The sequence below is a fragment of the Henckelia pumila genome, chromosome 2 (assembly GCF_033568475.1).
Source record: "Henckelia pumila isolate YLH828 chromosome 2, ASM3356847v2, whole genome shotgun sequence".
NCBI classification, from domain to species: domain Eukaryota; kingdom Viridiplantae; phylum Streptophyta; class Magnoliopsida; order Lamiales; family Gesneriaceae; genus Henckelia; species Henckelia pumila.
The window spans coordinates 42,962,445-42,983,248 of record NC_133121.1 but is presented as its reverse complement, the minus strand read 5'-3'; the positions used below and the strand labels follow the sequence as shown (position 1 = coordinate 42,983,248).

Genomic DNA, 20,804 nt, shown 5'->3' with positions numbered 1-20,804 from the left:
CTTTGATCTCTATTGTTGATGTATATATCATGGTTTTGATTGATTATATGATATTGAATTTTTATTGTTTATACTGGGAATATTATTCTCACCGGTTTATCCGGTTGTTGCCTTGTCTTTGTATGTGTACTTGGCAACAGGTGGGGTCGAACCGAGTCAGAGATCGCATGGCTAGGTGGTTGAGTTGATAGAAGTGAGGACTTGGTGTTTTAGAAGTCTATTTATGAAATCGAACTTGTTGTGTATTTTGGTTATGTAAACTTCAAACCAAGCATGTTTTATTTTGTTGAGATTATGAATAACTCTAGAACTTCTTGTATGGTACGTTGCTAATTTGAGGTAGCAATGTTTGTGATTTATGTTTTGGAGTTGTTATTGGAATTGAGTTGAAATAAGAAGTGAGAGCAACTGTTGTTTCTTTTGGTTCAGAGTTGGTCTCCCTCAAGCGGAGGATTTTACCGCTCGAGTGAGGTGTTATTTTTTTAGTCAGAACTTGTCTCGCTCGAGGAGACAATTTATACCGCTCGAGCGAGAGCCTTGCAGGTTTTCGGGCAGAACTTTGCCCGCTCGAGCGGCAGTTTCTTACCGCTCGAATGGGGCCCCTTTTAAATTTTTTTTTTATTACTTTCTTGTTTCGACTTTTATGTTTGATTTTATGATTATGTATCGATTAGATAATTAGAACCAAGGTCCTCACACACTATATGAAGATAATGCTGCATGTGTTACTCAAATGAAAGAAGGATACATCAAAAGTGATAGTACCAAACATATCCCCCCCCAAAATTCTTTGCCTTCACCCAAGAGCTTAATTGAAAAGATTAAAGATATTGATATCTGTAACATTCAATCAAGTGAGAACTAATCAGATCTATTCATAAAGGCACTTCCTACGACGATCATCAGAAAACATATATATAACCTAGTGATGTGTAATCTACGAAATTTGTGAAGAATCATTTGTGTTAACATGAGGGGGAGTTTAGCACGTGTGGTCGTGCGGATCTAGGATTCTATATTAGGAGGGGCCGCGCCCGTGTACGAAAATGATGAAAATAATTATCATATATTTATATATAACTTTCTATAACAAAAACATAATATATAAAAAATAAATATAATATCTAAAATTAATATTACTATATTACCAAAAGAGCAAAGTCAAATTTTTTTTTAAAAATATATTTTATTACATATCAAATTCTATTGTTGTACCTATTAGATGTTATTTCTCTTTATATTTAACAACTAGTTTTTTTTGTTTCTGTCTATATCCGGTAAATACATGTTAAGCGAGAGACACAAACTTAATTCTTAACTCTGTTTTATTCCTATGTATAATCAAAAGAATAAAGAAATAATATGTAACCATCATTCAATAAATTAAGTTTTATTGCATCTTATAATTATTTTTTTATTTTAGAGACACAAGTGGATATGAGTTTGTGCTTGGTCTAAGTCAATGAATAAATTTTTTATTAAGAGAAAAACCAAAAATATATTAATTTTGGTTTAAAAAATAATGAAATTATTGAGTATCAAAAGCTCAAAAATCTCAAACCTTAAAATCAATTCAAACATATTAAAAATCGAGCAAGGTGTTGTATATTGAAATCGAGTAATATATATAAGAAATTTAAAAAATTAAAAAATTTCTCATAATTTTTTTTTAAATTTAAATAAAAGGTACTAACTTTCTAAATAATAAAAAAAATAAAATGTTGTTAAATAGTTTTAAGTAAGGTGCTAATTTTTCAAATAATATTTTTTAAAAAAGTTGTAAAAGGATTTTAAATAAAATGGGTTAAAGAGTAATAAAAAAAATTAAAAGAAGGCTTAAAAATTATATGTACGGGTGGGAAGTTTCGAACCTTGAACTTAACAAAAAAAGAGAAAGACCCAAACGCTAGCCCAAATGCTCTTACGACAAATGTTGGGGGCCAAATGTTATATATATTAAAGACAAAAAATTATACTATATACTAAAATTTTTCAAAACTTTTTGGGGGGCCCGTGGCCCTCCCGAGCCTTACAGTAGATCCGCCTCTGAGTTTACGTGGCTGCACTCTTTTTTTTTTATTATGATTTTTATCCCAAATGGGTTTTTTTCTTGTAAGGTTTTTAACGAGACAGTATAAAACACATAATAAAGACAATCAATGTATCACGATCATCATCACAAGAGAAAGTGTTGAAAATATATTATATATTATTTAAAGTTGAATGTTGAATGTTAAAAATTTAGTTGTAAAATATTAAAAATTAGTGTTTGATGATGTAGATGATTATGTATTAATTTTTGGACTAATCTTCAAATGAGATCTATAAATAGATCTCTCTATTTATGTAGAAAAACACAATTTAAGAGAGAAAAATTTTATAAAATGTAGAGTTTGATATATTTTGAATTTTAAAATTTTTATTTTTTATCATAAATTTTTATTTTTTTAAAAGCTACAAATTTGACGAGAAGAAATTAAGATTTTGAATTTGAGACTAAAATCTCAAAAAGGATAGGCTTATCCAACTCTGGCCCACGTGGCACCATCCAACGGGATCTCATATCCTTTCATGGAATAAAAATAACCCACGTGGCAGACCAATATCCAATCAAAAAGATGAAAGAAACTCCACTCACCAAATAAAAATCAAATCAGTTTCTTTGGGCTCATTTCTTGAACACGCACATCTCGCAATGGCATCTCTTGCAACCTTCGGCGCCGCCGCCGCCACCGTCAACGGCCTCGCCGGAAGTTCCATCGCCGGAACCAGGCTGCACGTTAAGCAATCTCGTGCCACCTTCTGCCGCCCAACAAACTCCCGGTAACACGGTCAACCGCTCAATTAAATTTACTGAATTTTTACGTTACTTATTATTGCAAAAATATCTTTGCATTTTATATTATAAATGATTTTATAATTTAGATTAGAAGTTGAAAAAAAATGTAAAAAAAATTATAAAAAAAAATTGGCGCATGCAGGGCTGGTGCTGTGGTGGCCAAGTATGGTGAAAAGAGTGTGTACTTTGATTTGGATGATATCGCTAACACCACTGGCCAATGGGACGTGTACGGTTCGGATGCCCCTTCACCATACAACTCTCTCCAGGTTTTTTTTTAATAATAATATTACTATTGTTGATTTAAATATTTTTAAATTAATGAATGGAAAATTAAATATCAAGAATTAATTGTATAGATCATCTCTATAATATTTCATGATTCTATTTGGATTTTAATTTTAGTAAGATTAATATAACTTTTTACATGTCTCGTTTGGTTCCATTTTGATTGTCGTCGAGTACGGCTACACTAGTTTGATTTGGGCTGATACTATATAAGATCAAGAACTCCATATATAGTTACTTGTCATGAAATCTCAAATACAATAATTTGCGTTCTAATTCGGGCAGGAATATAATCAGAGATAAATATGTTGAAATTTCATTCGAAGGTTTTAAGTTATATCTCGAAAACCTGTATCTAATAAATATATTTTTTTAAAATATATATGTTTTCCCAACATAATATTAGTCAATATTACTTGTTTGTTAATTTATAAATAAATGATCAAAATTTATGAATTGCAGAGCAAGTTTTTTGAGACATTTGCTGCTCCTTTCACCAAGAGAGGTCTGTTGCTCAAATTCTTGATTTTGTTCGGCGGCGCCACGCTTGCTTATGCCAGCTCCCATGCCACCGGAGACATTCTGCCCATCGTCAACGGCCCTAAACTAACACCCAAGCCCGGCCCTCGCGGTAGAATCTAACGTTCTCGTGTCTAAGTTTTTAATCGATCATGTACGTATCTTTTCAACGGATCTTTTGTAAGTATTGTCACCAAAACTTTGATTTCATGTTCGTTCGACTCATATATATATGTTGTCGACCATAGTAGACTACTTATCTCATGGGAGCCACCATTACCAAAAAGACTGAGTTAGATCACACGTATAACAAAAGCCATTACACATTATTTTAAAACTACTAAATTATTCAAATGCACTTCAATAGAAAGGAACATTTGCATTAGTTTATAATTTCACAAATAATGCGCAACTGCCTAACATTCGTTTCACATATAACATTAATCATGTTTCGTTCTAAAAACAGTCAATTAAGTGGTATTTAATCTTGTTTAAATTTTAATATGTTTATATTAGATTAAATAATAGTTTTTAGAACACGATATTTATTCATCTTTTCGAATGAATGCGTTTTTTTAAAGAGTTATTTGCACCAAATAGCCCTGTGAAATATTGAAAATGCACATTTTTTCCCTGTGAAATTTTAATAGGATTCTTCAACCCCAACCTTTTAAAAAATTAGCACACTCGTCCCTTCAGATGAGTGATTGTTGCTCACGCTCCTCTCATGCGACTGAACAAAGATTTTGATATTTTTTTTTGCACCAAATATCCATGTGAAATATTAAAAATGCATATTTGATCCCTGTGAAAATAATTTTTAAATTTATTCAACCCATAATACACAATTTTTATTAAAATCTAATTATAAAATAATTATCAAACACTTTTCGTTTTATTAATTTTATTTTAAAATTTAAATTTAGTATGATTATATAATTATTTTCTAAAAAATATTATTATTTTATTTTGTTATCATTATTTTATTAAACTTTCTTCTTGTTTCCAACTTCTCAATTAAAAATGCATTCATAACGAGATTTAAATACCTAAAAGTACCAAAATATTAAATCAAAATGATAATTTTATGCATATTACTTTTCAATTTTGTATTATATATTTTTGAACCAAAATCTAATTTTTTTAAAATGAATTGCAGAATTTGGATTAAATAATAATACACAATATTTATTAAGATCTAATTATAAAATATTTTTCAAACATTTTTAATTTTATTTAATTTATTTTTTAATTTTAATTTTTAATTTTTAATTAATTTATTTCTAAAAAATTATTATTTTATCTCGTTATCATTATTTTATCAAATCACTCCGTGTTTTCAACTTTTTCATTAAACATGATTCATAAATAAAGATTTAAATATCTAAAAATACAAAATATTGAACCAAATGATAATTTCATGAATGTTACTTTTTCGATTTAGAATTATATAAGTATGTTTTTTTTTATTATTTATTACAGATTGTGCAATGTATATTTTCGAAAAATTTAAATTTTGGTTCAATAATATATAGTCCAAAATCGAAAAAGCAATATGTTTGAACTTATCGATTTAGTTCAATATTTTGGCACTTGAAATTATTTAAATACTTGTTTATGAATGCATGTTTAATGGAAAAGTTGAAAACAAAAATAAAGTTAAATAAAATAATGATAACAAGATAAAACAATAATATTTTTTAGAAAATAATTATATAATCATAATAAATTTAAAAATAAAAAAAATTTAATAAAACAAAAAGTGTTTGCTAAATATTTTATAATTAGATTTTAATAAAAATTGTGTATTATGGGTTGAATATATTTAAAAATTATTTTCACAGGGGTTAAATATGCATTTTTAATATTTCACAGGGGTATTTGGTGCAAAAAATATCAAAATCTTTGCTCAGTCGCATGAGGGGCGCGTGCGCAACAATCACTCATCTGAAGGGGCGAGTATGCTAATTTTTTTAAAAGGTTAGGGTTGAAGATGCCTATTAAAATTTCACAGGGGAGAAGTGTGCATTTTTAATATTTTACAAGGATGTTTGGTGCAAATAACTCTTTTTTTAAATATTAAAAAAATCATGAAATTAAATATGGCATGCTAGTTGATAATTAGCTTATTTTTTTTATATTATTTTATTGCTTTGTAGGGAACTATTAATTAATATAATTTTAATACTTTTATGCTCTTTAGAATTTTTAATTTATTTGTTTTCTTTTATGGTAATTTTGTAGTAAAAATGGAAAAAGTTATTTATTTATTTTTTAATTTTTTTATATTTCTAATGCTTAAATTCGTAAGATCGCGTAATGTTGAAAAATTTGAACTTTGACCTTCATGATTCGAAACATTTAATGTTTTTTTAGAATCTTGACTTGAGCTCACTTCGTTTACTACTTGGATTGAATGGAAATAATTAATATATATATATATATATAACCTACTAAATTCAAAAGTTGGGTTTGGATGATCTTGTAATGAAGAACCTTAATTGTCTTGAATAAAGTTACTAATTTTACTTGTCAAACAAAATTTTTAACAAATTTATACAAAAAATTTGCCGAGAAATTTTTATTATAAAATATTTTTGACTGAGTAATCAGATCAGGCCACTAACTTGGACTAGGCATGGGTCACCGCAATTTTTGAGGTGTTTATTCAGGTTTGTGGTGCGACGTATGATTTTTTTCTATTTTTTTAAAAGAAATTAAAGATGTGTTTATATTCGTATAAGTGTTATTTTATACTTTAATTTTTGTTAATGTATAACAAATAATTAAGTCTAAACTAAAATAAAGCAACTATCGATTCCTTCATAATTAATTGATATAACTAACAAGTAAACGGGTTTGCGCGTGTGTGATATGCTTGGGTGTAAGATAATAGGTTAGATGTAGAAAAGCTTTCAAAGAGGTGGTAGATGTACTTAAGTAAATTGGAGCAAATACACATAAAGATGAAGTGAAAAGAAATTTTCATATATGTAGATTTGATAGAGTACAGTCTAAAGATCTTAATAGGTTTATTACACATGTATTTTACAACTAAGTATTTCTTATATTACAAGAGAACTATTTTATTATTCATTTAAGTTCATATTGGTTTGGTTGGATATTGTTGATATTTACTTCTGCCTCAATACTAATTGCATAATCTAGTAGGGAAGAAAGTTTTGATTCCATTTTAAGCGTACTCTTCGTAAGATGATACATACTGGCTTATATACTACAAAAAAAAATATTTTTAATGGCATTTAAAAATATCACCATATACATTTTCAAAAAAAAAAAAATGTCGCCATATACCTTTTATTCTGACATTTTTTATATAGCGACACTAAGTTAAAATATCTTCTATAGTGATATGGTCTAAAATTTTATGACATTTCCTAGTGTCACTATAACATAAAAATAGTAAATCACTAATGTCATGTATAATTGTTATAATGCAAAAAGAATGCCACCATAAGATTTATAACTACATTTATATATGAAGAGATGACATTTATAAATGTCATCTTTTCATATATATAAATGCATTACAATTTTTAGCTCATTTATAAATATCATCTTTTAATATTTTTTAAATACATCACAAATTCAATATTTAGAAACAACTTAGAATTCTAAAAATTATAAATTATTGGCATTAATTGAAGTACTTAATCCAAACAAAAATTTATTAACAAACAATGTTTAGATACATAGAATTCATACAAACCTACTAATAATATATCAAAAAGCTACCTTCTCATGATGTATTAGCACCGTTTGGTTTGAGTGATAAGATAAATAATTCATAAATAAGTAATACAACGTAAAATAAATAAGAAAAAATAGTTAATACATTATTTGATTTGATGGATAGATTATAATTTATTTGATTTAATTGATGTAAAATTATTAATTAATAAATAGATAAATAATATGACGAAAATAAGGCGAAATTAATTGGGATAAGTTATACATAGATTAATAATACATCAAACCAAATAATGAGTGCACTAAAATCAAATGACTTAATAATAACAAAAGAATCCAACATTGATTTTCAGAGCATCCTTCACCGTCTGGACAAATGCTATGGATGAAATTCATTTGGCCCCAAGTTTGGATAAATCTAAGTGAACTTTTGATCAAATTGAACTTGCAACCTAAAAAATAAAATAAACTAGAAATTATATTCTTACTTCAACTTAATAAAATGATTAAAATGTAATATCTATTGCAATACAATACATTTTCTTCAAGATGAATATATGTCTCATCATACACCCATTTAACCAAAAAAAAAAAAAAACCGTTGGCAAACAAAAAAGGGGTATTCATTATTCATTATATTCCTCGATTATATTCCTCAATGTTATTTGAAGAACTAAACAAAGAACATACATAATGTCCCTAGTAAAGTCTTGGAACACTAGCTTCACTAATAATATATATATAGATCACAAAGAATAAAAAAATATTCAAAAATGATTCTACATGTACAATATACAAGACAATGGCATATGAAAACAAATAAGATAAATTCATAAAGTTCAAACAATCAATTTAATTCCGTTTGAAACAGTAAAAATATTCAAATTATGCTAGGAGGGCCAACTAAAATGTATCCTACTAACAAGTTCATAAAACATATTTTAACACATTCAAATTTTAATAAACAAAACTCAATAATAACACAATAGCATATCGTAAACTGAAACACACGAGGTCAAAATTCCACAATTTCAAGGAGACATTAAATTACCTTCTTTTGGAACAATATCTATGAGCACTGGCCCAAGCTCTTCACTGCATAAATGATATTTTTTTATTCCTACAATATAGCTAGTGTCAATGTCATCCTATACCCCAGTTTGACCACCAACACCAGCATTCGCAGGGGGGGATGTGTATACCGAACCATGAGCCGCATAAGAATTGAAGGTCTGATCAGCCGATGACGCGTATTACGTCTGAAGCTTTTGCCATGAAATTCTGCAATGAAATTATTTAAAACTAGTCAACATCATTGACCTCATTAACACAGTCAAATGTAACACACTAAGTGATCAGGCAGAAGAAACAACAGCTGAAGAGCTTGGGCCAGTGACCTCATAAATGATAATAAAACTTGTATTCAAGATCAAGGATGATAGAACCCTAAAAAACATTCTTGCAGCAATCTATTTTAATGTTTTGACACATGGAATTTATTACTTTGATTCATGTTCCTTTCTTTCAAAACTGAATATGGTACATCAAATGATCTAATATTAATTAGAATCACGATCTATGTAACTTGACACAACTACTAGAATAGAACCCAACAAAAACCAATAAAATTTGATTATATTAATAAGTATGATTCATGATGATATAATGCAAATGATACATCAGAAAGAAACTCACAGCAAATATGTTGCAGCTATACATGACTTCAAGCAGTCCCACGTAGCCAAAAATATAGTGTTGGTGATTAAATTATAAGTTTTGGTGATAACAAATCAAATAAAACCAAGTGCTAAATAAATAAGATCTTTAAGGACAAACGGAAGTTGGAGTTCAGATCAAACAAAACAAATGGATTCATACAGATCGAACTTAACAAAGTTGATATTCATATCCAGATCAAGTTTCCGGCGAAATTGGATTAATTCGGATAAATCAAGCATTTGATCTATGTTATCTCGCAACTATTTTACTTCAACATATCAAATGACAATCCTCTAGAAGAACAACCCAGATCGATCAAAATCTTATATCTTCTGCCAGATCGAGTTCAAATCATATTTGGTCAAAATCTATTATTTACACTTCACCCAGATCAAGTGTAAAAATCTTTAGCCAGATCAGATCAAACAAACCAGATGAAAGCCTCAGTTGTCCCTATTTTTCAAAAGGTTGTTGAACTAGAAGACAAACTCATTAAATGAAGATTTGAACGTTGGCAAGTTTTTCTTAAAGTCAAGAGTTGTGAGCCAATTTATTAGGCGGCTCATTTTCAGAAGATGTTGGCAGCTCACTGGCTAATTTTGAAAGCTATAAATACGTGGTGATTCAAAGATTCAAACCAAGGAGTGAACAATACAAGAAACCACGAATTAAAATATTGCTTTCCAACTCATCCGAAAAGCCAAAAAGCCTTCACTCTATATTCTAATTCAGAAACTCACATTACCATATCAAAGTTTCGAAGCTCTGAGTTAGATAATATATCAAGATCGATCGAGCCCGAAGAAATATATATCACATCAAGAACGATCCATATCAAAGCTATTTGTAGCTTCCTAGATCAAAGTTTCCGAAGCACATTTTGTAGCTTTCCTTTGTAACTCAAGCAGAGTGTTTGATCTGCTTCAAGAGAGTGTTTCTAGGAGTTCCTCTCAAAGGGTTGATTGGATTGGATTTGTACAAAGCGTTGTATAAATCAAATTCTTCTAGTGCAATCCTTCTGGAAAGAGAAGAAGGGGTGACGTAGGAGATTAAGCTCCGAACATCCATAAAAAATCATATGTCCCTTTTACTTACTGCATTTACTTTACTTTGATCTGCCTTTAGCTTTTTATAGTTCAATTCTGCGAGGAAGATTCTTCCGCCTAATCTTATTAGATCTTTCGAGCAGAACAAAGTTTTAAGCAATCAAATTTTCTATCTGGTTTTAATAAATCAGATCGAAGTAACATTAATTTTTAAAATAGTATATTCACCCCCCTCTACACCATTTTTCGATCCTAACAAGTGGCATCAGCGAGGTTCTTGCCTATCACTTGAACCGTTTTACAAAAAGCTATGACATCTTTCAGTAAAATTTCTATGTTCTCAAAAGAAGATTATGATAATTGGAAAATTCCTATGCAGACACATTTATCAGCACAAGATGATGATACGTGGTTCGTGGTTACAGATGGACCCATGAAGATTATGAAAACCAACACTGTCACTGCCATCTCTGCTGGTGCTCCACAGATGATAGAAAAGCCTCGCGTTGAATGGACCTCTGAAGATAAGAAAAAAGTCAATCTGGATAATGTTGCCAGAGATATCATATACAAAACTCTGGACAAAGACATGTTTAGAAAAATTAAAAGTTGCACTATGACCAAGGAAATATAAGAAAAGCTCACACAACTATGTAAAGGAAATGATCAAACAAAGGAAAAAAAAAACTTATGGTGGCCATTCAAAAGTTCGATAACATAAAGATGAAACCATGAGAAACAATGAATGTATTCGATGAAAGATTCAGCAGCATTATGATCGAGCTAAATGCACTTGGAAAAAGTTACAGCAGCAGCGAAGTAGCTCTAAAAGTCATGAGAGCTCTACCTCGTGAATGGGATGTAAAGACTGTAGCTATGAGAGAATCCAAGGATCTCAACAAGATCAAATTACATGATCTATTTGTAGATCTCAAAGCCTATGAATTTGAGTTGGGAGTTCGAACTGAAGAAGAGACATCCACATCACAAGTAACCAAGGCTCTCATTACAGCAGATGAAACTCCAACAATCAAGACTGCAGAACAACTTAGTAGTGATGCAATGTTAACATTTGTTAAAAAGTTTGGAAGATTCATGAGGAAGAATCACAAGAACGTCCAAAGTACAAACAGATTGAGCTTCAGACGAAAAGAACCAGTCAATGATAACCAAGCTTGCTACAACTATGGAAAAGAAGGGCAATTCATAGCTGACTGTACCAAACCAAAGAAGGATGAGAAAAGAACATCATATAAGAAAATTTGAAAATTTCCAGAGAAGAAAGGAAGAGATTTAGAAGAAAGAAGGAACAAAAGGCCCTGTTAGCAGATGAAAGCAACAGCAAGTGGGCTGAATCAGACTCTAACTCATCTGACTCAGAAACATCATCGAGTGAAAGTGAAGATGATGCCGTCAAATGCCTAATGGCTGATGATTCAAACATTCCAGATGGAGAGGTACTTGACTTTACTTCAGATGAATTTACTAGAGAAGACCTTATTAATGCATTAAATGAGATGGTTAATGAATATCGAATACTATCTCATAAGTTTGAGGAAATCATAAGAGATGGAAAGAGTCAGATAGATAAGTCAGATCAAAGTAACTCAAATGAGTTCACTGGATCAGACAGTCTAAAGGATCAGATAAGTTTGTTAATGACTGAAAACAATGACATGAGAAGTAAACTTCAAGAGACTTTATCTGAAAATCAAAGATTAACAGATCTAATAAACTCTTGGAATAAATCATCGATATCCATAGATAAACTTAATGGAATGCAGAAGCAAGCTGGAGATAAATCTAGCTTAGGCTATAGCATAAATGAAGGTAGTTCATCTGACTCAACCTCTCAGTCTTGTTTGGAAAAGAACAACTTTAAATATGTGAAGTTTGTGAGATTCAGCACGACATATGAACAAGAGATCCCAATGACACATCCAATACCGCAACAGCATAAACTCTTACACAGAGGGCTGGGATATGTTGAGCCAAATAAATCTAAACCAAGATGGACTAAACCCATATCAAATTGGTCTGGACACAGTCTTGAAAGACATAAAACCTCACCACCTCAACATAAAACACATTTCAATAACTCTTCTAGAAAGTATTGGAAGTCAAACAGGAACAATCGTTATGATCACTACACTTGGCACACACATCACAATGCACAAAGAGCATCAAATAGAATTGTCACTCCCAAAGGTCAATACTATGGAAAGTTTGTAAAGATAATTCAAGTATGGATTCCAAAGGGATTAATCTAGCATGGACCAAAGTAGGAATGGGGACCAAAGTTACTTTATCTTGTTTTTGCAGGTAAAAAGAAGTGAACTGATCAAACAATCAGTCTCGTACTTGGACAGTGGGTGTTCAAGACATATGACTGAAGACATAAGGATGCTCTCTGAATATATACAAGGACCAGGACCTAAGATCACTTTCGGAGACAACTCTAAAGATACAACCATGGGTAAGGGTAAGCTTATCTATGGAAATATTATCATTAAAGATGTTCGCATGGAATATATCTCAACTGATCTGCAAGTTGCAGATATCTTCACAAAGCCATTACCCAACGCTAAGTTTTCTTACTTTAGAAATGTTCTTGGCTTAATTGACATTGATTAAATATGCTTATTTTTAGGGAGAACGTGTTTATTTTCAATTTATCTTCCATGAACTTATCTAACTTAAACTTATCTGTGTAACTAAAATCATCTGAACCAAATTTATCTATATTACGCACAATTAAATTCATTTATCTTACATTTACTTGTCATGAACTTATCTGCTTTACATCTTATTATCCATGCTTATTTAGTCATACACATACTCAACTCTGTGCATACTCTCATATTTGATATGCGATTTCACATACTCAGAAACAGAGAATAAGCAAAATACTTGTTTCCATTTAATAAAATAAAAGCGTTTACATCCTTAGAGGAGCATACAATATTTTATTTATGTTTACCTCCTTTTGCCACTTGAACAACTACTCTCTGAGTGGTGGTTCAAAGGGATTGAACATAAACTCACCCACATTAAGCAGGTGAGTGAGAATCTGCTTCTCCGATAGGAATTACCCTCTGAATAGAAGATATCCTCATAATTTTGGGACCAAAGTATGTCCTTGTATTTGTCTTTTCGGTCGGCGAGCTCTCATGCCTCCTCCTCTTTGCGCGTTGGGAAGAGAGCATAGTGGTACATGCGTATTTCTTCTATGTTGAACCATGTAGTGACCCTGCATGGTATCACCTACTAACTGGCAACTAATAGCATGCATTAAACTTAATACAGCAAAATAACTTAACAAAGACATGCGAAAACAAAACCATAATTTACATATCAGCTTAGTAACATAATCCAGACTTAAATCTGTAATGATACAACAAAATTGAAATCTTAAACAGTAAACATTATACAGCTATATCGAATCCTGCTGTATAATAAAATCCTCAAGGCTCCTGCTCCCTAGTCCTGCCTTGAACTACCAGCTCCGTCCATCCTGCGACCTGCCCCATAGAATAGGGTGTCCAAGATAACAACTAGGACGTGAGCGCTACGCCCAGTACATAGACATGAGTAAACATATGTATATAATGCATGCAACATGATGACTGGTACAGGGTCATCTGAAAAGTCATGCTCAGAACCGGCACCATATGAGTGCTGCCACCGCACGGATCAACCTCTGGGTGCAACCACACTCGTCTAGTACACCAGAGTAGACAGACATAAATGCCCCCGCCGTCGCGGTACTCTCAGTGACAGACTATCGAGTATAGAGCTGAGCGGCTCTATAATCAGGTATAACAAGGAATAGGCTCAACGTGTATATGCACATGACATATGAGTATAGAAGACGGTAAAGCATACATCATGCCATATAATAATGCCAAATAAATGCAACATATAAACATGTATACTCGCTGGCAATCTCAGTCAATGTGTACGTACCTCTAGGCTAGTTCAAGTATAATAGGATCCTAGGTTCCAAGCCTATATTCAAAAGTTCACCGTATTACTATATAAATTCTATAAGCCTTAACTAAGCTAATAAGTACTTCCAAAACTTAAATAAATTCCCGGACCATACCTTCGTCCGTAGTTAGCCCTTTGGAGTCGCTAGTCCCGGATGACTATAACCACCCCTTGGTTATTCCAGAACCTCTATTATAACTGATAGGGCCCTCAAGTGTATATCTCACACTATATAACTGAAGAAGGAAACTCGGGAATTCGTAATTGAAAATGAACTCTGAACGGCCCTATTTATAGCCAAATTTCTCGGCCAGGATCGGAACTTCCGATCTACGATCGGAGCTTCCGATCTGCTCTATGACCGACACTTGTCAAAACTCGCGACTGAGTCATCGATCATTTCTGACAGCTGGGGATCGGAACTTCTGTTCCAGGATCGGAGCTTCCGTTCCGATCGGAGCTTACTATCCGGGATCGGAGCTTATTATCCGGGATCGGAGCTTACTATCCGGGATCGGAACTTACTATCCGGCCCAAAATGAAAAAGCCCAAATTTTACTTCTGAAGTCCAATAACACTCCGAAATTGGTTAAATACCAACCCTTAATCATGTTTAACATATTATTATCTTAAAATGGTATCTGGGTTACTACATTCTCCCCACCTTTAGATATTTCGTCCGCGAAATAACATCTAAAGACAAATCAAGATAACAATATGAAACATCAAACCATGTCTTATTACAACAACGGTAATTACATCTTACATGGTAATCAAAAATACAAAGCAAACAACTCAGGATATTCTGCTCGCATACGACTTTCAGTTTCCCAAGTTGCTTCTTCAACGCCTCGGCGCTGCCACTGTACCATCACAAGTGGTATAGTCTTGTTCCGAAGAATTTTCTCCTTCCTGTCTAGGATACAGATTGGTCGTTCAATAAAGACAGATCTGGCTCTAGCTGAATATCAGTAGACTGAATCACATGAGATTCATCAGCTATGTACTGTCGAAGCAACGACACATGAAAAACATTGTGTATACTGGAAAGAGATGGCGGTAAAGCCAAACGATAAGCAACATCTCCGATCTTCTCCAGTATCTGGAAAGGCCCAATGTAACGAGGAGACAACTTGCCTTTCACACCGAATCTCATCACCTTCCTGAAAGGTGATACTCGCAGAAAAACATATTCACCAGGATCAAACTGAAGTGGCCTGCGGCGAATATTCGCATAACTGGCTTGTCTATCTTGAGCAACTTTGATCCTATGCTTGATCAAATCTACCTTGTCTACAATCTGCTGCACCAATTCAGGACCCTCGACTTGCCGTTCCCCGACTTCATCCCAGAATAACAGAGTACGACACCGTCGACCATACAATGCCTCGAAAGGTGCCATATCAATACTACGATGATAACTGTTATTTTAGGCAAATTCAATCAAAGGTAACTGATCCTGCCAAGATAAGCCAAAATCCATGACAGAAGAACGTAGCATATCCTCCAGCGTACGAATAGTGCGCTCTGACTGCCCGTCAGTCTCCGGATGATACGCCGTGTTCAAACTCAGAGTGGTACCCAACGCTTGCTGAAAACTACCCCAAAAACGTGAAGTAAATCGCGGATCTCTATCACTAACAATACTCACTGGAATCCCATGTAATCGCACAATCTCCTGGATATATAAACGTGACATGCGATCATAAGAATACTCCCGGTTATAAGGAATGAAATGTGCTGATTTTGTCAAACGGTCAACGACAACCCAGATAGCATCACACTGACGTGAAGTCATAGGCAAGTGGGTAACAAAATCCATAGTCACGTGCTCCCACTTCCATTCGGGAATCTCAAGATTCTGCAGTAATCCACCTGGTCGTCGATGTTCAGCCTTGACCTATTGACAAACCAAACATCTCGAAACAAATTGATACACACTTCGCTTCATCCCCTTCCACCAGAATCTAGTTCGCAAGTCCTTATACATTTTCATACTTCCAGGATGAACTGATAATCGACTCCTGTGAGCTTGAGATAGAATATCATTCCTGAGCTCCGCAACATTAGGTACAACCACTCTATTGGATAGGCACAATAAACCATCTGCCTGAAAATGGAATCCAGATGTATTAACTCCATTTGTAACACCCGGAAAATTTTAATACGTAAATTCGCATGCATAATTAAGGAAAATAATTTTTTAAAATTTAATTTTTGGGTTAAATGACATTTATGTGATTTATATGCATGATTTAATTTATTTTAGCATTTAACCCGCTATTTTAGAATTTATAGATTTTTTTTAGGATTTTATTTAATTGATCGCGTAGACGGGACCGTGGACGGACGAGATACCAAATTTTGAGCCAAAAATATTTTATGAGTTTTACGAGCCTTAAAATATTATTTTTGGATATTTGTCAAGAAAATTTTAGTATTTAATTATATATTTATTTAAGGGTTTATTTTTAGCCAAAATTAGTCTCCTTATTGACTTTTATTAATTTTTAAAATTAGCCTATTTAATAATTTCGGGATTTGGAGATATCTTATCAGATTATTATTATTATTAGAGAGTTTTAATTATATTTTTAGGTATATTATCTAGATGCTTATTATTTTAATTATTAACCTAGTATTAAACTTAAAAAAAAAAAATAAACTCCTACCCTACGTGAGTCTCCTTCAGCCGACACCATCAATCATCTTCCTCTATTCCTTATTTTCTCACGTTCCCACAGCAGCAACTCAAGCCTCCATAGACGATTTATTCAAGGAAAAATTCGAGTTCTTCGTAGGTCCGTCGTCCCGAAGTCGTTCACGCGGTCTAGCTTTGTTTTAAAAATCAAAGGCATGTTTAACTCCTTTCTTTAACACCATATAAGCTATTATGCATGAATAAGATTTTTTGTTTCAGAATTTAATAGCCATGGTTCGAATTTATTGCAAGTATGAATGAATTGTTGCATGTTTTGGTGAATTCATGATCATAACTCGTTTTTATGCCTTGCATGGTTCGGTCCAGAGGCTAGGGCTCGAGTCAGTGGTGGGCTAGGGTCCTAGGAAGCCAGCCATGGTCGGGTTATGGGGCTGGAATGGGATATAACCGTGGCATTCAAGATCTGGTGCACAGATTGCGCAGATTTAGAGTTCCGGGAAAAAGAGTTCGTTCTCTTCACTCGGGCCACGGTTTGATGTGAGGTTTGTTGTGTTAGAAACCCCTACGTGTTTACTAAGTCTAGGAATTTATTTCACAGTGATTGATGGTCGGAGCAAGTGGCACGATCGAAAGTCCCGGCGTTGCTCAGGTCTGCGCGCGAGCCCAGGATAGGCGAACTTGCAGCGGTTCGTTCTCCTTCGTTAGGATTCCGTTTTGGCTGGTTTTTGGCTTTATGGAAACGTCTTGAAGTTTTCTAACTTTTTGCAAGAGGTTTCATGGTCTTTTGGGGTCGGATCTTCGAGAACAAACTGTTTTTCCGCAGCTGCTCGCGTCTGCGCGCTAGTGCAGAAGGGCTGGGTTGCAGAGCTTCGTTCTCACTCCATAGTCGATGGATTGGGCTGATTCTTAGCTTTTTGGAAAGGTCTCGAAGTGTGCTAGCCAGTGGTGGTGGATCTCCGGCCATTGGGTGGCCGGAGATGTCCAGAAACAGGCTGCAAAGCCTGCTGCTCGCGCAGCGGAGAGAGTAAGGGAAGGGGAATCGGGATGTGAGTCGGGGCTGGATCTGGGCCGGGTCTTGGGGGTCCGGGTCGGGTCTGGTAGGTCTAGGGTCGGGTCAGGTGGTCCGGGTCTGGGTTAGGTGGACCGGGCTCGGGTATTTTAAATTTTTAATTAATTAAGAGATTAATTGATTTTGGGCTTTTAAAATTAATTAGAAAATTATTTGGGCCTCCAAATAATTTTATTTGGGTTTTTAAATTATTTTTAAGTTAACCCAATAATTTTATGGGCTCGTGGGCCCATAGGAATGTTTGGGCCAGTCAGGGAATTTTTGGGCCAGGCTAGAGTTTTATTGGGCTTGTTTAAGTTAATGGGCTTAGATATTTTCTTTAGGCCCATTTAAGTTGAATGAAATATTTGGGCTTAAATGTAAGATTAATGGGCCTAGATGAGTGATCAGCAGTCTGGACCAACCCATGAAAAATAAATAAGTTCGGAATATATATTTAATTATTTTATGCATGAAATTCATATTTTTAGTATGAGTATATTTATTATGAAAAATAAATTAAATATATATTACGGACAAATTTTCAGTGCATGCATCCATGAAATTTATTATGAATATTATTATGTAAATGATGAGCAATAAAATATTTTGTGGAAATTGAAGTATGTGTGACATAGGGGTGATTTTCCACCATATGATTCGGTAGTTTTACTACCATAGGGGTGGTTATCCACCATATGATTCGGTAGTTTACTACCATAGGAGGTGATTTATCACCGCCATCGTACGTTGGTTTATGAGACTGATCAGTCGACACATGAGCGTCACACTTATGGATAGGACCATCTACAGGTTTTTAAATGTATTGCTCAATTATGTTATATATGATGAAGGAAGTTATGATATATGTAAGATTTATGATTCAGCATTTATGTTATAAAAATATTTCCATGCATGCTCATGTACAGGTATATGTATTAGTATTTATGTGATGCATTATTTTTAACCTTGTTATAAAGGATTAGACATGTTGAGCCCCTAGGCTCACTACGCTTATATGGTGCAGGTGAGCATGATGAATTTGATGTAGTTCCTACCGGTGGTGAGGACGTATGAGATCACGGAGCAGTGGACCCCGTGACCGTCGCAGTTTTTAGTTTATTATGATTTAATTTTGAAAACATGTTTTATTTTATTATTATTCCGCATATGATATTTTTCAGTAGAGTTATTTATTATTTTAAAATGATGCATGAAATATTTTTAAGAATTTATTTATTTAATATTTTTTTTAGATTATTTAATATTTAGCATTTTATTTTTATATACATATGTGTATGGGCATGTATGTATAATAGTATTATTTTTAAAAAAAAATAAAATTCCGCATTTATTAGTAGTAGGCGTTTCATTTGGTATCAGAGCGCGGTCCTTGGAGGGTGTCCTACTGCCACGTGAAGCTCAGAAATCCTACTACCGGTCTGTAAGTTTTAAATTGTTTTTCTTATGATTTATAAGGAGCATATGTAATGATTTAAGATTTTCATGTTAGAAAAGTTTTAGAACCCTTAAGTTATGCATTGCGATTTACGTAAAGAAATATATGGTGGTGCAGAATGCCTCCGAGACAGATGAATAGGCGAGGGGGACCTCCACCTCCACCTCCACCTCCGCAGAATCCGCTTGCAGCATTGGAGCAGGCCAATGCGAATATGATGGCTGGGATTACTGCTCTGTTGGAGCAGCAGGCGGCACGTCCTAGGCTCACCCATGATGAGGATGTTGCCGAGCGGTTCCAGAAGAAGGGACCTAAGGAGTTTGTCGGCACCACTGATCCACTCATTGCTGAGGGGTGGATTCGATCACTGGAGTCCATATTTGACTACATGGGGATCACTGATGCTGACAGGGTGAAGTGTGCAGTGTATATGATGAGAGGTGATGCAGCCTCTTGGTGGGAAGGTGCGGTTCGAGGTGTGAATCTACCTACATTGACTTGGATAGAGTTCAGACGCATGTTCTATGCCAAGTATTTCACTGAGGATGTGCGCAGTCGCATGATCCGGGAGTTTATGAGTCTCCGCCAGGGAGACAAGTCTGTGGTGGATTACATCACCCAATTCGAGAGAGGGTGTCGTTTCGTGCCTCTTATTGCTGACAGTGCGCCGGATAAGTTGAGGCAATTTGTGGATGGTTTGCGGGCTGACATCAAACATGACGTTCGCATGTTGGATGTCACTACTTATGAGGCGGCAGTTAGCAGAGCATTACGTTCTGAGGAAGGGAGGCGAGAGATGCAGCGAGAGCAGCAGAGTAAGAGGCAGTTTCAGCCAGGGTATCAGAGGGCGACTTCGCAGCCTCTTGCGAAGAAGCCGTATACTGGGCCGTCTAAGGGCCCGAATCAGCAGGGACAGCAGCAGAGGCCTCAAGGGCGTCAGCTACAGCAGCAGCAGAGGGGCGGGGCCCCTAATACTGGAGGAGTTCCGATCTGCCCACAGTGTCAGAAGCCGCACACCGGAAAGTGTCTAGTGGGGTCCAATGTATGCTATGTTTGCAAGGAGCCAGGGCATGTTTCATATAACTGCCCGAAGAGGAAGAACACCACTGGGCGGGTGTTCGTCATGCAGGCTGAGGAGCCAGACTCAGATACCTCCTTAATCACCGGTATTTCCTAAACTTCTTCTTTTAAGAAATTTTTTTTGGGAATTTACTTCATGATTTTAAATTGCATGAATTATCTATTTGTTTGGTTAGAGTAGGATGCTCATTTTATTCGTGTTTTATTAAGAGAAATAATTTTGTAACTTGTATTGGGAGAAAAGTAAGTTTAGTATGCGATTATTGGGATTTTCTGCGTCCAGGGAGAATTCTAGTGGGAGGAAATTCCACGTTTGCGTTGCTAGATTCAGGAGCCACGCATTCGTTTATTTCCCTAGGGTATATCAGGCGGGTAGGCATCAAGCCTGAGGTTGCTGTTACAGGTTACGATGTCACTATGCCGTCTGGTCAGATTCTTACTAC

At 34.2% G+C, this 20,804-nt stretch overlaps 1 protein-coding gene across 1 annotated transcript; it reads left to right on the top strand.

The window, feature by feature from the left end:
• The first annotated feature begins 2,659 nt into the window (after positions 1 to 2,659).
• LOC140883804 (photosystem I reaction center subunit VI, chloroplastic-like) lies at positions 2,660 to 3,905 on the top strand. Its single transcript, XM_073290392.1, has 3 exons — positions 2,660 to 2,823; positions 2,982 to 3,108; positions 3,590 to 3,905. Exons 1-3 carry the CDS (start codon positions 2,696 to 2,698, stop codon positions 3,767 to 3,769), a joined length of 435 nt encoding a protein of 144 aa, XP_073146493.1. The 5' UTR covers positions 2,660 to 2,695; the 3' UTR covers positions 3,770 to 3,905.
• Positions 3,906 to 20,804: the final 16,899 nt, after the last annotated feature.